The 16,066-nt window shown below is 46.1% G+C and overlaps 1 protein-coding gene across 2 annotated transcripts in view; it reads right to left on the bottom strand.

The window, feature by feature from the left end:
* Window positions 1-2,123: 2,123 nt before the first annotated feature.
* Window positions 2,124-16,066, bottom strand: part of Cdyl2 (chromodomain Y like 2) — a 151,050-nt gene continuing 137,107 nt past the window's right edge. For both annotated transcript variants that reach the window (XM_074055598.1, XM_020179757.2), the window contains 3 exons: window positions 15,179-15,389; window positions 10,785-10,928; window positions 2,124-8,246 (listed from right to left, as the gene is read on the bottom strand). In XM_074055598.1, the coding sequence (XP_073911699.1) occupies window positions 8,088-8,246; window positions 10,785-10,928; window positions 15,179-15,389 (514 nt within the window). In that variant the 3' untranslated portion in view covers window positions 2,124-8,087. The remainder of the gene's footprint in view (window positions 8,247-10,784; window positions 10,929-15,178; window positions 15,390-16,066) is intronic.

Here is a 16,066-nt window from a genome sequence, read left to right as displayed (position 1 = left end):
TATCAAGAAGGCTGTGTAAGGGGGATTTCTTTGCAGAGATGCTACCTACCATGATACACCCACCTGGAGAGTAAGTGAGGAGCCCTCCCCTTTCATCTCAAATTGAAGGAGAATGGAGCCTAATACATAACCCCCAAAACTTGGGAGACCCATGGACTGGTGTTTGATTCATGTCTGCCTGAGAAATTTACCAGACAAAAGATGGAGGCTGACGAGATACCTCCCCGCCCCTCACTCCGCCATGAGGCAGAGCAGAGGATGCGTCTCCCAGAAGCTTCGTGATCTAGGCTGGCAAACAGGTGGCTTGGGTATTGTCTGGCCTTAAAGGAGTTAACAGGTTTCTCAACTGGAAAATTTGTCAGTGGACTACCAGACTCCTAGGGATGAGGGAAAGGGGTTGATTGTTAGAGATCATCTGGCAGTTACAGGGGACTGTCTACTGTCCTCTGAGGAAGTTGCCAAGAAATCCATAAAATTCCCTGTGAGAGTCATGTATAAACATCTCTGAGGCTCACAGAATGCAAAGCCCTATCTGACACATCATCATTCATGTAAGATCTCTCCTGCTCTCCCCGTCTGATCAGAAAAGGCAGGGGTTGGTTGGTGAGGATGAGTGAAGTCTGAACCTTCGATGAAGTTGAAAGCAATGTTTCATAAATGCAACATGGTCCTTTTTGATGAGTGAGTTGAATCTGTATTTGTGACTATTAGGAACTCTTACCTATGAGAGACAGAGAAATCCTGATGCCCACTAGGACTTCATCCTGGGCTAGGGAAAGACTGTCCCCCATACCTAAAGGGACCTGAGAGGGCAACAGGAAGGTGCTTTTGCGATTTCCCAACATTACTGCTTATCTATGTACTAATGATCATTTAACTGTATTTCTGGTTGAGTAGGGAGTATCATCTGAATTACTCTGTTGTTTTCCCCTCTCCTGTTGTAGAAGGGGGTCTTTCAGCAAAATATCTTACCAAAGTAACCCTAGAGACAGTCTTACAGTCTAACAGATGTTACACCCTCAACATCCAAAAGAATTCATTTAATCTGCTGGATGGACCATGAGAAGCTAGAAGCAAAGGACTTTCTAGTCTTGACCTTGACTCTCTACCTAGAATGGAGTCAGGACATTGAAGAAAGAGAAGGCGTTCAAAACAATGCAACAACAATGATGATGACACCAAGCAAAAATGAGAGGACAGCTGAGGAGAAGTCCTGGTCTCCACTCCAGGCTGGGTCACCACACAGACTGGAAGGTGACTGCACAGAATATGAATAATGAACACTGAACCATCTTCTCGGCTCCGAGGTGTTTGATTCGGAGAACACATCCACTGCAGCTCTGCATTGTGAACATTTTGAGAATCATGGCAGGATTCCCCATGTCTCCCCTGACTAGACTCCACACTCCTTTACAGAGCGACTGTCTGAGAAATCTGTATCCCAGCACCTGCAGAGCTCCTGAGATAGAACGGAGGGGGCTCAACAATGGCAGCTGGATAAATGGAAGACTAAATGGATGGACAGATGGTGGATGGGTATGTGGATGGTCAGATACTTTAATGTAAAGCCTTTTCACAGAACCCCATTACTAAAGAATCCTGAAAGACTTCCCTTTCCTCTTTTCCACAGCCCCCCAAACGTGTCTGAGGCCAGGCCCTGGAAGCCAGAGCCTCACCAGGGCGCCTCTAAGAGCCATGTTGCGATGAACGATGCAATGAGATCAGGTATGTGAAAGGACTTTGTCAACGGGGACAAATATCGCTGATGGCCACGTGGCAGCTGAGATGGTGCAAGAGGTTTACCTCTAGTGAGGAGGGAGCCCCTGGCATGTCAGGGAAGGGATCAATGCTGACATTGGCACCCTGAGAATTCACAGATGTGTTCCAGCTCCAGTGTCCTCTGACATCGAGCTGTTGTTGCACGCCCCTCCCCCACGACTGTCTTCCTGAATACTGGAAGCCTCAGGCCAGACCTAGGTGGGGGAGCCAGGTTCTTGGGGTCCCAGGAATCCAAACACAACCCCCAGGAGGCCCCCAAAATCGATCTCTTCAGAAACCACAGAATCCATCTGTGAAATGTTGTACGTCAACTGCCAAAGCAGGAATACCAGCAAATGCAGGCGAAGTTTTAACCTTTTTATTCAAAGCAGCTTCTCACAATGTATAAATACTGCATATTAGCACACATGAAAAATACAACTTCTAAGGCACCCAGAAATGTGTTCATACACGTTACAGGACCATTCACAAAGAGAGTGTACAATTTGCTCTAGACAGTCAGCATTTGATAAATCAGAAGATTATTATCCCCAGTACTGCACCCAGTTTGGGGGAATATTTACAAAGGTAAGAATGGGCCAGCTGTACCTGCTTTATAACTCTATGAAGTACTCATACTTACATGTATTCAGAACTAGTTAAAAGACTCTCCCATGATAATCTGGCAAAATAAAACAAGTATCCTAATTTGCAAAGGTCTCCGTGGATTTTGGTGTGTGTGCTACATCCATGATCAAACCCAAACGCTCCTAGGATGGGCTGGGTTAAGGTTTTGGTAGCCTGCTTCATTATCAGACGTTTGGTAATAAGCCTTACCAATAGAATAGCACTTCTTCAGCATCAGTCATTTCTCAATTGGTTAATGGATCAATGATTTTTCATCATGAATGGTGTGAGAATTGGGGAAAACTCTTCCTCCACCAAACAGGAATTAGAATGGGTCCATGCAGAACAAAAGAGGTGGATGTCTGGCAATTGCAGGATCCCACTGCTCAGTGTAGACACATGCGCAAAACTCCTGTCAGAGCTCATATGCAAATGGAGGAGTCTACACTGGTCAGATAACCTGGGGAAATGCCAGACATCCACTTTTAATGGTATGAATAGACTTAGGACTACACAGCAGAAACACCCACCTGAGATAGTGAGTTTCAATCTTAGAAACTCCTCTTTCAGAGCCTTCTCAATGTGACAACAGATCCCTCTGTGTGGCTAGCCGGGGAAGCATGAGGTTGGGGAACTGAGCGGTTTCTCTGTGCCATTGAGCTTGCACATCTCTGTCTAGACATGCCTACAAGCTATGAAATTCATGCTTTGTTGGAATAATGGAATTCTTTGGTCCTTGGTTTTATGAAAGGCAATATTTTCACAATCTTGTCAATGTAGACACTGGCAAATGACTTCAAGCTGGAACTAATGGCACAGGGACAAATTAAATACTAGATGGAAAACTCTACACCCTCTGAACTACCTGGAGTCAATGTAATGACCAGGCCAGATGTTGGGCCAACGAGGTGAGGTCAACCCAGAGATATCAGAGCTGAAGCTTAACACCAGACCTTGGCTCTTCTGACTGACCCACACACTGCAAACCAACAAATCTCCATCTTAATGGCTGATAGGTGACAATAAAGACTTTAGAGATGGACCGATGACTTTACCCAAACTATAGCCCTGGACTTAAGATCCTATTAAAAGTGTTGATAAGGAGAACCAGCTGGTGACTACTGGTGACCAAAAGAAAACATTATGTAAAAGAAAAATCAAGTCTGAATCCTAGCTGGTTTTATTAGATTCCGGACACAGTGGACCCACTGCTGGTAAGCTCCACAGCTTCTGCTTCACCACATGGTCTGGATGGACTGGCTCAGCTGATGGGTGTGCTCTGTATCTAGTCTGCCTTTGTCCTGCTCAACTCCAGTTTAGTATGACGTGACACACAGAGTTCACTGACGAGACCCCGAGGACACATGGAAATGCAGATTATGGGACTAAAACCAACTTCAGATTGTCTACACAGCAAGACTCTTATGTAAACTTTGTTAATATCTCTCAAGGAGAGCTGACCTCAGCCAGACTGGATGTTCCAGGTCCGCCACAAGGAACCTGGGGTCCATGGCCAGGGTCAGGTGCAGGAAAAGCCATTTGTTTAGAACAAATGATGAACCAGCAGCCCTCCCCATGACCATGTCTAAACTATGTGAATAGTATGGAAGTGGCTCCAGAAAACCTGCCCTTGGTCAAATCTTATGGCCAAAGACAATCACCAAGGAATCTACCTGGTCCCTGCCGCCATCAACTCAACCATGCTCTTCCGATTAGCCATCAGTGACAGGCTACATGGAGCCCATCAGCATGGCTTACATGGAGGAAACAACCCGTATTACCCTATTTTTAAAGTTTTTTTTTTTTTTTTTTTTTTTTTTTGCAACAAGCTTAAGGCTCTGTTCACAAACTCCATCAACTGCCACACAGTGAGAATTTATGGGGAGGTCTTAAAGTACACATATAGTTGCAAAAGTTGGAAAGTTTACTGATTCTAATGGAAAGGCTTATTCACAAATCCAATACATCTTCAAATTATACTTTAAACTTAGTTAACTTCTAGAAAAAGAAAATTAAACTGCTCTTTAACAATAGAAGAGCATTATATTAAAAAAACAAAAACAAAAACCATTGGCACTAAACCAGTATGCTATTAAAAAAAAACAGAAAAAGTGATATGAATGGAAAAGATTGCCTAAAACGCATATCCTAACTTACCACAGAAATATAAAAGTTTATATTCTGAAAATATATACTGTATTAAAGTCTGTAAGCATTTCAACCAAAATCTGCAGAAAGAACTAAGCAACACTTATCTACAACAAAAATATACATGCAAGACAAACCCCAAAGATGTATCTACAAAGGCAAAGTGTAGATTTTTAAAGATTTTACAAAACCATTTACAGAGAATAAAATAAAATACTTAAGAAATCTCATTTTGAGTCTTAAATACTGTGTATATTAGTAAGAGTATCTAGACTAATATATACAACAGACCAAATATCTAAATACAGAAACACAGAAGAGAAGAAACTCTGTATTTTAAATATCCACTTAGGAAGGTTGTTGCTGTTTCTATTTGTTAAAAAATTTTCTACAGAAACTAGATTGGAAAATTACATGAATGTGACTAAATTCCAAATTAAAAAAAAGTTTATAAACTTTCAAAAGTGTTTTTTAAAGGTTTAAAAGTTTTTAAACCAACAATTAATAATGGGAAATGCAATTCAGCATTCAGTCAAGGCTATTTTTAAATGTGACTATTCAGAGATACAATTGCATTGTTCAAAGTCTATTGTGATTATTATTTTTCCAACCTCAAACTAAACTTCATATGGGGAAAATGTATTTTCATGCTTTGCAGAGAACATTTCCTAGTTTAAATCAATACCAAACAAGAATTAAGATTTTTTTAAATCGGTTCTCTACTTCCTTACCCAATTTCATTCTTAGCAAGAAATTTTGACAGTTGTCACCCACAGACATTATTTCTAAATATGAAGAGACACACGAGTATGACATTCACGTTAGGCTGTGGTTTCTGAATAGTGAGGAGGTCTGTCCATCTTAACAAATGTTTTAGAAAAAGTCCTCTGGGAGCAAAGCTATTAGCTCCAATAACTCCATCAGAAGATTCTAGGAGTAGCCATCATGAGGATTGGAGCAGAGAGGGAAGGAATGTTTCAAGACCTGGCTAAGAGATGGAGAAGAGTGGTTTGCTAGGGTTCTTGGCTAAGGAGAGGTACCCTCAAATTCCCACCCATGGCTGCTTGCTTAGGAATTCCGGGATGGAGCTGGCAAAACCAGTTACAATTCCTCAAAGACCCACCCAGGCTCTTTGAAGGACAGATATGGGGGTGAGGGAGAAAGGCAGGGTTGGGGGGAAAGGACAAGGGATCCTGTAGGTGGAGAAACGACACTGGGGTATAGGTTAAAGAAGGAGATCTAAGCCCTATCTCAAGAAAGTTAACAGGACAAATCTTGACACAATCATAAATCTGGTATTTTCATCACAAGTCAATTTGCTATAATTTACTTGGATTTCACCTACACCTTACCAAAACAACTATCTAGAAAGTGAAAACTCCTATAGACTGTCTACACTGTAGCAATCAGATTTACTAACTTTTGCCTAGTTGTGGAACTCTGCTCTTGAATTAACTTTATGCAAATGACCAAACTATAGACTATCTTTTTTAAATACCCTATCCTCAACACATTCAGAGGTTTGTAGCTCGTGATACATCTGAAGCTAAAATATTTCTGGTTCTCCAGCAAGAAACAAAGATGGGCATGGATGAAAAGGGATTTCTCAGCACCCCCTTTGCATTTCCAGTAAGAATCCTGACACTGTTTCTGAAGATGCTGAACATCACCTTCCTGATCAGAGGCTGAGCAGAAAGCAAGGGCCCAGCAACAATTCTCTGCCCCACATACAACAAGGTTAACAGAAGGCTTTGGGAAAGTGTCCACGAGAGCAACCCAATGGAGAAGAGACAATAGGCACTGGGATGGAAACACGTGTTTCCCAGTACTAATTACCTACACCTCAGGTGCACAGTTCCTACAGGATTCTCCAGGGACAAAAGAGACCCACAAAAAGACTTTAATTCCATACACCTTTGGCTTAACAGAGCCAACACAGGTGTCCTCTTCTGGCTCCCCATGGCCAACATGGCTCCAAGGGAGGGCCAAGAGAGGCTGGAAACCCAGAGGAAAAGAGGAGGGAGAATAAGGGATACTCAAGGTTGTGACACAAATGGAAGAATCCTGTCATCCTGAGAGTCTAATTTTCTCTGAGTGTGTGACCTCTAACAAGTGTAAGCCTCATGAAGAACAGGTTTCTTCCACTTCTCTGTTTACACCTTTATCTTTACCAACCTAAACCAAACCTCTCCTTCCTGGCAGCAGATGCAGGGGCTCTAGTCTAATGGCCCAAATACAGTTGCTACAGGGACCCTGCCATCAGGGGCTACTGTGCCTTTATGTGAGTAAACAGCTAGGTAAAAGATGTATCATTTGGACTGGGAGCTCTTGCCCATCTCCCTCGAAAGCCAAGCCACAATACACTGTCCACATGGAGAAATGGTGTCTGAAATCCAAGTTCAGTCATTTGCCCCCAAGAAAAACATCTCACCCTGGGCACCATGCTGTCCCCAGGTATGGACTGTCCCCACCCTTTCTTAATGCCATACAACTAGGGAGTAGGTCTGTTTTAGGACCAGGTCAACCAGGGTTGAAAGGGACCTTTACTTCTTAAAGATAGTGAGTAAAGAGAAAACTCCACCATGACTTAACCTAAGGACAAGAATGAAGATCTGCTATTATGTGATTAGAGCAATGTGAAGAGGGTCCGATACAGAGCTATTCCTTTTATCCATAGAGATCCTTCTGTTCTCATCTCTCCGAATTTTCTTACTATGTGGTTCATCGCTAGAATGCACCAAACGGCAGGAACCTTGAATGGTATTTGGTCCAGGGCAGTATGAAAATAAGATTGTGTGAACAACAGACATCATAATATATAAACAAAATAAATAAATAAAATAAGTCCGAATAAAGAAAAACAGTTTCCTAGTAGTTCATGTTTTTGCAAAACTAGCTTTACATATAATACACATAAATTATCAGAATTTCCACTTACATTGTTTTAAAAATATATATTTAACAAAACCTTTCTAAATGTACAATATCTGGGTTTGCAAATCACTCAGTTGGGTTTTAAGACCAAGCCCTAATTGTCACAGAGAGTTGCATCAGAGAGGAGACTGAAGCCGGGTCTACACAGTTGCCTGCTCATTGGTCTGTGGATTCCCAAGGTTTCCTGGCATCGGATCTACCCTTAGACCAGAGAGCCAGAATGGGCTCATCTGCAAATCAGAGGCGCTATGTAGACACAGCCCGAGTCAGTAGGATGGGGGGAGCAGTCTGTCCCTCCTGGACCATGGTGGTGCATTTCAATGTGGAGAAGGACAGTGGAACCTGGCAGAGCCCTGGGAAGATGTAGCCCTCGAGAGCTCTGGGGCCAATTTGGACAGAGATGTGAGGAGGCCATGTGGGCTGCGTTTCCCACTATTATACGAAATCAAACCAATGAGGAACAACCAAAGAACACAAGGAATGGAAACAACCCTAGGTGTAAAGAGACACCCTGATGAGCTCTTGGCCAGGGTAGACCCTGGTCTCCAATGGCCAGAAACGCAGGGCCAAGTTGGAAGGCTCAGGTGCCCTTGAGCGTGGGGCAGGTATGTTGGAGCCCTTCAGACCTCGTAGATTTTGTCCTGCAGGTAGCTGAATAGGGAATCCAGGCCTTTGGAAGAGCTCCAGAGCTGCTTCAGCATGAGGCACTCCTTCTCGTTCACATCTTCCAGCACTGACTTCAGGAAGCTCCGAACCAGACATTTGGACTCCTCTAACACCTGAAGGGAAATGCATAAGTCTGGTTAGCTGGCACCAGGGACTGTGTACGGGGCCAGTGAAGCTCAAAGACAGAGGAAGCCACCTCCATCAGTCTGGACCTGTCATTTTTCTTTTCCAGTACTGCCATGAATAGCTTCCAGATGACCAAGATGCTGAATCCTCCATCCCTGGGATGGCTGGGGGAACCATGGTACCCTAGGCCACAAGACTTTGTCTTTTACCTAAAGATAACACCAACATGGTGCCATTTGCTAAGGGTATTATGAAAAAGTATGAAAAACCTGTTTTAACCACCTCATGAATGGATTCATTTTCTAGATCTCAGTGTCATGGGAACACAGAACAAGGTGATGAAATGAACTACTGGTTGTCCAACTATTCATATGACTCACTCCAACAGCAATGGCCTTCTTTGGCTTAGTAGGAAGAAGAGTAGGATTAACAGTAGCAAGTAGTAACAATAATAATGAATAATAATTATACCAATCATCACGACATCACAATAATGGTTCTAATGAGTAGTAAGTGTACCAATCAGTAATAAGAATCATTGTCATGAATAATAATTATAGAAATCAAAGTAATAATCATAATACTGAGGAATTTAAGCAACCATAGTAATGAGCAATAGTGACAATAGCAACCACACAACTCATTGTATTAATGCATAATAATGACCATAGTAACAATGGTAGTAACTGCCACAGTAATGAGTAATCATACGAATGCCAACTGTGGTAGTGAGCAATAGTAATCACAGGAATGAGTAAAAATAATTATAGCAATAATAACTACGTACTGTGATCGCCATTAACCGACAGGCTCCACGAGAAGTACTTCCGAATTCTCTCTTACTCCTCTTAACTTCATGTAGGTCCTATTTTTACCCCATTACAGATGAAGGACCTTCAGGAAGTAATGTGACCCAGGGCTGCCCGACAGCTTGGTGGTAGTGTGATGTGGCTGGGTAAACCTTAGTCTGACTGATCCCCATGGTACACTGCTGCCTCCCATAGAAGTGAGACCCTTGAGCATCTTTCTGCTGAGACCAAGGCTTAGATTCACACTGTCACTAAACACTTTCAAACTCAGAAAAAGCAAGAAGAGAGCTCCTGGGTACCAGTCAGCTGGAAGGATGCAGGCTAGAGGCTGTGGGGTGGTGGGAATGGCTGGAAGGCCTCCTTCTAGAGCGTCTCCTCCTGGGCATCTCTTCCTCCTAGGAGCGCCACCTTCCAGAGGCCAGCAGCTTCACTATGCTGGAGTAGATTTCCTTCTCAGAAAATCATCTGAAGCTCCTGGATCCCTGAGTGCCAAGGTTTGTTTGCATTGTTTTTCATCAATGGCCTCTCCTAAGAGTCTTTCCCTCTGGGTATCCTTTCACCAGCTGCTTCACCTGGGTATCTCCTCACCGCCCATAGACTGCACTGCCCACGGCAGCTAGGCTGGCCTCCCACCATCCTCCAGAGTTTCGCTGACCTTCTCATCCCCCATGTAAACCGACCACAAGCTGCTGCCTATCCTCCCCATGGACTTCTGACTCCTGCCCTCATGCACGCTCAGTGTCCTCTGAATCAAGCAGGCCTGTTTACCCAGGACTGCAGGGTTTGCTGGGATGCAGGGTTTTCAGTGCTAAATCCAGGAGTCTTGGGCAAAGTGGGACAAGCAGATCATTTAGTCATCAGGCAGATTAAAAGCAAATCCATGTAAGATTAGCAAGGCATGGAGCACATGGGTGTCTGAGTATAATCCAGAGAGTAGACCATCAGCACCCATAGTTGTCATCCTCACCAGTAAGCTTCTGGGGGAGCAGGGTGTACATACAATAGGTGCCCAATAAATGACTAGTGAGGAGATGATGAATAGATAACCAGAACAGGAGAAAGGTAGGGAGGTCAAGGGTCTGGCCCACAGACCCAATCCAGTTGTCCCCTGCTCCTGAAGCAGAGTGGCCAGGACCTTATCCTCCAGTACCTAAACTAGCCCAGGGCTCCAGGACAGTCTTTCCTTCCCCTTCCCCCAGGTTGTTCCCTTCTGTGCTTAGAGTGACTGCCAAGAGATAAATGGGACAATTAAAAACTGGAGCCTCTGTGGAGGTGTTACCTATCTCTTCTTTGGAGTACCTTCAATCAGGCAGTGACTGTCAGATGTGCCGGGCACGCGGGAACAGGATGAAATTCGGGGACAGTGTGTCCTGGGCTGGTTCTACACCCTGTCCTTTTCTTTGAAAGCTGCAGATGTCTTATGCTTTCGTGCATGTTCAGGACTCTGTCTTAAAGCAGCACACACTGCCCCACGGCACCAATCTCTCCTGTGAGGTTTTTCTGACTGGGTGTGAAGGAAAATAGGCAGCCATGCTGAGCACCTCCCCTCTCACCTAAGCTCTCGGCATCAAGAGCGATGTCTCCTACATTGCAAAGAGCCATTTGCCTACTCCCTTCATGACCTCTGGCAAGTCAATTAGTCCCTCCAAGCCCAGTTGTCCTCATCTGTAGAATGGGTCTAGAGTAAGGACAAGCACATGGGAGACAGGAACTCACCACAGCGCTGCAAGATGCCATCTCCTTGACCCGTAGCATGACCTCCTGGCTGAACGTGGTGGGCCAAAAGACCTGAGACACCAGGCCTCTGCTGCACGCCTCCTGGGCAGTGAGCTTCCGCCCGCAGAACAGCATCTCATTGGCCTGAAAGAGCAAGGGCAGGGGAAGGCTGAGGGCCCCGAGCTCTGCCTGCACCCTTTAGGGAGCTCTGGGTTGGCATGCATGGCTGTCCCTGCTCTCTGACACAGGATTCACAACTGAGGTTGGATACACTGTGTGAACTGCATGTGTGTGTCTCTCAGCTTTCATTCAATTCTCAAGAGGAGTCATGAAGTTATTGTAGCCTTGTCTGCCCCATAGCCCTCCCACAGCCTCCACTGACAAGACCCTCCATTAGCCTGCACTGAGGGCTGATACCCTGGCCTGACAATGGAGAAGGGCTCTTCCTTTCACCCCACTCCCCAGATGATTTCCCTCAGCTGTGAAGTTTGCCACTGCCGTACATGGTGCTATAGTTTGGATCTTAAGTGCTCCCCAAAGGCCCATGTGCTAAAGGCTTGGTCCCTAGCTTTGCACTCACAGGAGGTGGTAGAATCTGTAAGAGGTGGGGCCTGGTGGGAGGTTTTAGGTCACTGGGGTGTGTCCTTCAAGAGGATTTTGGGACCCTGGTCTCTCCTCCTCCTCCCTTCCTCCCTCCTTTCTTCCCTCCCTCCATCTCTCCTCAGCTCCTCGCATTTCTCAACCACCATTAGGTGAGCAATTTTGCTCCACCACCACACACAGGCCCAGAAGCAATGGTTCCAACCAATCATAGATTGGAACCTCCACAACTGAGTCAAAATAAACTTTTCCTCCTTAAAGTTTGTTATCTTAGGTATTTTATTACAGTAATTGAAAGCTTGCTAACACACACGATCTGGGAGGAAAAACTGGAAAATATCCTAGGCACAGACAGAGCTCATGGCAGTAACCAGCAGCAGCATAGAAACAGGTGATTCCCAGGCTGCTACAGGTCATGGTCGTGTGAGATAGATACCTGCTTCCCATGGCAGACAGTACCTTCCCTGCCTGCTGTACATCAACTTGCCTTTCCCTTCCTTGCTTTCCTGCTATCTATGCTGGCTACTCTTGGATCAGTGTTGAAATGCCAAGTTCACTGGCCTCCAACTCTTTACACAAGTTGCCCCTTTTTCTCCTTTTGGTTGTCACTGATGACTTAGAGAATAATCTTTTAGGCTGGAGTAGAGGAATGTACTAGGTTGCTAATAAGCCCCAGTGTCTGTCTGCTTACAGACAGCATGTTGTTACACTATTCAGAAATTCCTCAGTCCCAGGAAGCAGAAATGAAGGGAACAGACTCAGTGGAAGAGCCACACAGCACACAGTCATCAAGACGAGCACGTCTCCATCAGTAACATTCATGGGGTTTCAGAAATGACTGAAATAAGAGACTGAGAGGAAGAGACAAGATTGCACAGTTTAAACATTTTTTTGTGACCACAAAAACAAGGAGGAAAAGTTGTAGACAAGGAGGTCTGGGCAGAGCACATGCCTGCCATTTAAAGGGAAAACGTTTGCCTCAGGGCTCAGTGTCCCCTGACTGTTCTGCTGTTGCTGAGACTGTGAGTAGCCCCACGCTTCCCAGAGACTTTGTCTGTCCCACCTATTGGCAATGTTGCATAGAAGAAGTGGTGCCTAAAATCAGAACAGGCCTCTGGGCATTTCCATACCACAGGTCACTGAGAATAGAATGATGTCTTCAAGCCCTCAGAGGAAGCTGTGAGACTCCTTGGGAGAAGCAGTGGCTGGCCCTATCTCCTCCAATAAACCAGGCTCAGATCCACCTTAACCTGTTCCTTGGTGGGTGCAAGGCACTGGTAGGGCCTTTGTTCAAATACGATGGCTTCTGGGCCACTTCAGACAGTGCCCTCTTTGAAGAGGAATACAGAAGACTAAGAAAGGGTGGTCTGAGTCTTGGGCGGCTGGGTGAAGGCAGGGTGCCACTGATAAGGACCAAAAAATCCCCCCAAAATCAACAAACAACCCACTGTAGACTGAGAAAATACAAACATAAAATTTAGTCACTAATGCATGACTCTGGGAGAATCACTTAACCTCACAAAGCTTCAATCCTTTCCACATTCCAGGTGCCTAAGGAGAGCACTGCATTCCTAGGATAGAGGCAGGATTAAGGGAGACAATGCTAGGACAGGACTTGGTAGAGGGGCAACAAAAGTTCATTATTTGTATTATGGTCAGTGGTGTCATTTTGTAAAAGGAGCAAGGAAGACTATTAAGGAAGCAGAAGGGATATGGCTTATTGGCCTCTTTCACTGTGGTAACCAAAGCAGGGCATTCAAGGTGATGGGCCTGTAGGTTCCCTGTGAAATCAGTGGGAGATGGAGACTCAAAGGGAGAAAAGGAAGAAACCCAGGAAGTTAAAGCCCTGTGCCCTCCAAGGGCAACGGGACTGCAGAGCACCTGGCTGGAGGGAGTGATCACAGCACTGAGTAAGTAGGAGCTGCCTTGGACAACCAGGAGTCAAGCTAAAGGTGGCTGTTTATCCTCCGGCAGAATCAGGAGTAGAAAGAAACACCCTGGAGTCCATTGGAAAAGAAGGTATAATTCACAGTAGTGTACGTGAGAACAGAAGGAAGGGAGCCACTCTCCAGAGCCCTGGAGGCAGGAACTCTGCCTCTGGGGTTGGAGGGTTAGCACTGTGGGTTGTGTTTTGGCTATTTGTAGGTCTCCCATGACATACAATGCCTGCTGGCAGGTGCTCTCAGCAGTCCCCAGACATTCTAGCCTGCTGTGCATGGCTCACGTCCTGTCTCTGGGTTGGCCTATTCACATCTACTGCCTTGTCCCAGTCTCCCTCCCTACCATCCTCACCTAATGCTTACCACCTTTCATTGCAAGGCCTGTTCAGCTTACTCCCTGCTCAGTCCTTCTACTGTGTCACCTGTGTCTGGAATGTGAGGTCATGTTCAAAGGTTGCTCTGTACAGGAGCCCTCCCTGTGCAAGGTCAGGCCACTGCCCAGGATGGCGAGCTGGGATACAGAGACCCAAAGAGCAGGACCCCATTTCCCTGAGCACCCCAAGTACCTGGTGGGTTGTAGTGTCCAGCATTGAATGGATTCTTAGCAAGGACTGAAGGGAGGGACTGACCAGCTACCCCCACCTCCAGAGGCTGCGGAGAAGTCAGCAAGAGGGAAGGAAACTAAGATCTTCCTCAGACCTGATGAACTCATGCAAACTGAGATCAGAGCCTGTGGTTAAGATCAGCAGAGTTTGGTCTGAGCATCAGGGGAGGCCTGTGAGCTGTCAAAGGATGCTGGATATGCTGCTGTACAGTGGCCCACCTACTTGGGCCAGCCATTCCTTTCTGAACCCTCCCTGGGCTCTGTTAGTTTGAATCTCAGACTCAGTCCTTAGAGACGGGTCCTGCTTTATAACCCGCTGGGTAAGAGCACAAACTATAGAACTAGACTGTTGGATCCACATCCCATACGTGCATCCCACTGTGTGGCTTTTGATCATTCCCTTACCCTTCCTGAGCTTCAGTCTCTGCATCTGTCCTCTTGGGGCCTTGTCCAGCCCCAGCATACAGTGAGCACTTTGCATGTGCTGCTGTCAGCCACACATGCTGCCCAGACCTGCTCGCATGGAAGTCTCTGACTACAGCCCACAGTGGCCTTCATGTCCTCCCTCTGCCTGCTGACCAACCCGGTGATGTGGCAATTCTTCTCTGAGTTTAGCTTTGCATCTGTAAGATGACCAGTTTCCAGCAGGGGTGCAGGCCGCTTTGTGATCTTAGCAGTTCTTTCCATCCCCCTGCTTAGATCAAGTTGGGCCCTACTTCCCCACCTCCCCTAGAGGCCCATACTGCCACGTGATGGAGTCGTGGTCAGTGATGGAGAGAGGTGCAGAAGCCCCCGCAGACCCGGCTCATAAAGACCTTCCTGGTGATCTTCTGGGTCTCTCTTGTAGCCCTACTAGATGGAAGACACCTGGTCACTGTAGGCCACTTCTGTACCCGTCTGCTCTGTGGCAAGAGTGAGATAGCAATTGTGCAGATGCTGAGATTGTGGGTTGTTGATTTTAGCTCTCCCAAAGACACAGCCCTACTGAGTTGTAAGGAAGGACTGAGACAATGTGCACACAGCACATGGAACAGAGTAGGGGTTCAATAAGTGGATACTCTTACAGGCAGATAGCTCAAAGGACCAAGACCACCAGGTTTCAGTCCCAGCTCCTCTGGGCAGCTGAGGAAGCTGAGACAGATTCTGCAGGTTGACAGCACTTTGTGTCCTAAATCCAAGATGAAGGGGTCCTGCAGGGGCTCAAATGCATGTACCAGAAAGGGAGGCCATCAGGGAAATGGGAGGCTTACCAGTGCCACACCCAGGATCTGGGGGAAGGTATAGGAGGAGCAGCCGGCAGGTGTGAGGCGGATGGTGGCGTAGGGCGTCTGGAACCAGGCTTTCTCGCTGGCCCACACAATGTCACAGAGGGGCAGAATGGAGGCGCCTAGGCCCAGTGCTGGCCCATTGATGGCCACCACAATGGGCTTCTTAAACTGGATAAAGGCCTTCACAAAGTCCCTGGAGGAGAGAGAAGACTTTTTTTAACAGGTGGCCTAAGCTTGCCAAGCCTCACTGGCACCCAGTTTTCCTAAGTACTATGATATATATCCTGGGCATCAGAGGTGAACAGGGACCAGGCAGGGGCCTCACTCACACAGACACCAAGCCACTGGGCGGCCAGATTTTCAGAGGGGACTGACGGTGTGGCCATGCATCCTTGTCAGCCCAGTCCATGCTGGATTTCCCAATGCTGCTCCCAGTTCCTATTACCTTCCTCCCACTGTCAAGAACCATGACATTGACAGTGAATTATACAGACACCTTAGATACTGACAAAGTTTTATCTGTTGAAGGAAGATGACCAAAATGTTATGGTTCCAAACCAGAATTAGAAATAGAAACAAAAGGTGTTCTACACAGGCAAACTCCAATTCAAAGAGAGAAGGAAAGTCTTAAAATCACTGACCCAAAATGGAATAGGGTAGCTTCAGGACCACTTTTAGCTTCATGGTCACTGTAAGCACTATTGAAAAGGATATTCAAACTTCAGATGGTAGGCAGGACTGGGGGGGGGGTCTAATGACATCTAAGATTTATTTCAATCCAGGGAGGGTCCCAATCTACAGGGAAAACAGTGTCACTGAGGGTGGTTCCACAACACTGATGAGGGTCTAGTATTATGATGTCTTTGACTG

This window comes from Castor canadensis, chromosome 15 (genome assembly GCF_047511655.1).
Source record: "Castor canadensis chromosome 15, mCasCan1.hap1v2, whole genome shotgun sequence".
Lineage (NCBI taxonomy): Eukaryota > Metazoa > Chordata > Mammalia > Rodentia > Castoridae > Castor > Castor canadensis.
Note: the sequence above shows the minus strand (reverse complement) of the source record. Positions and strands in the feature narration are given on the sequence as shown.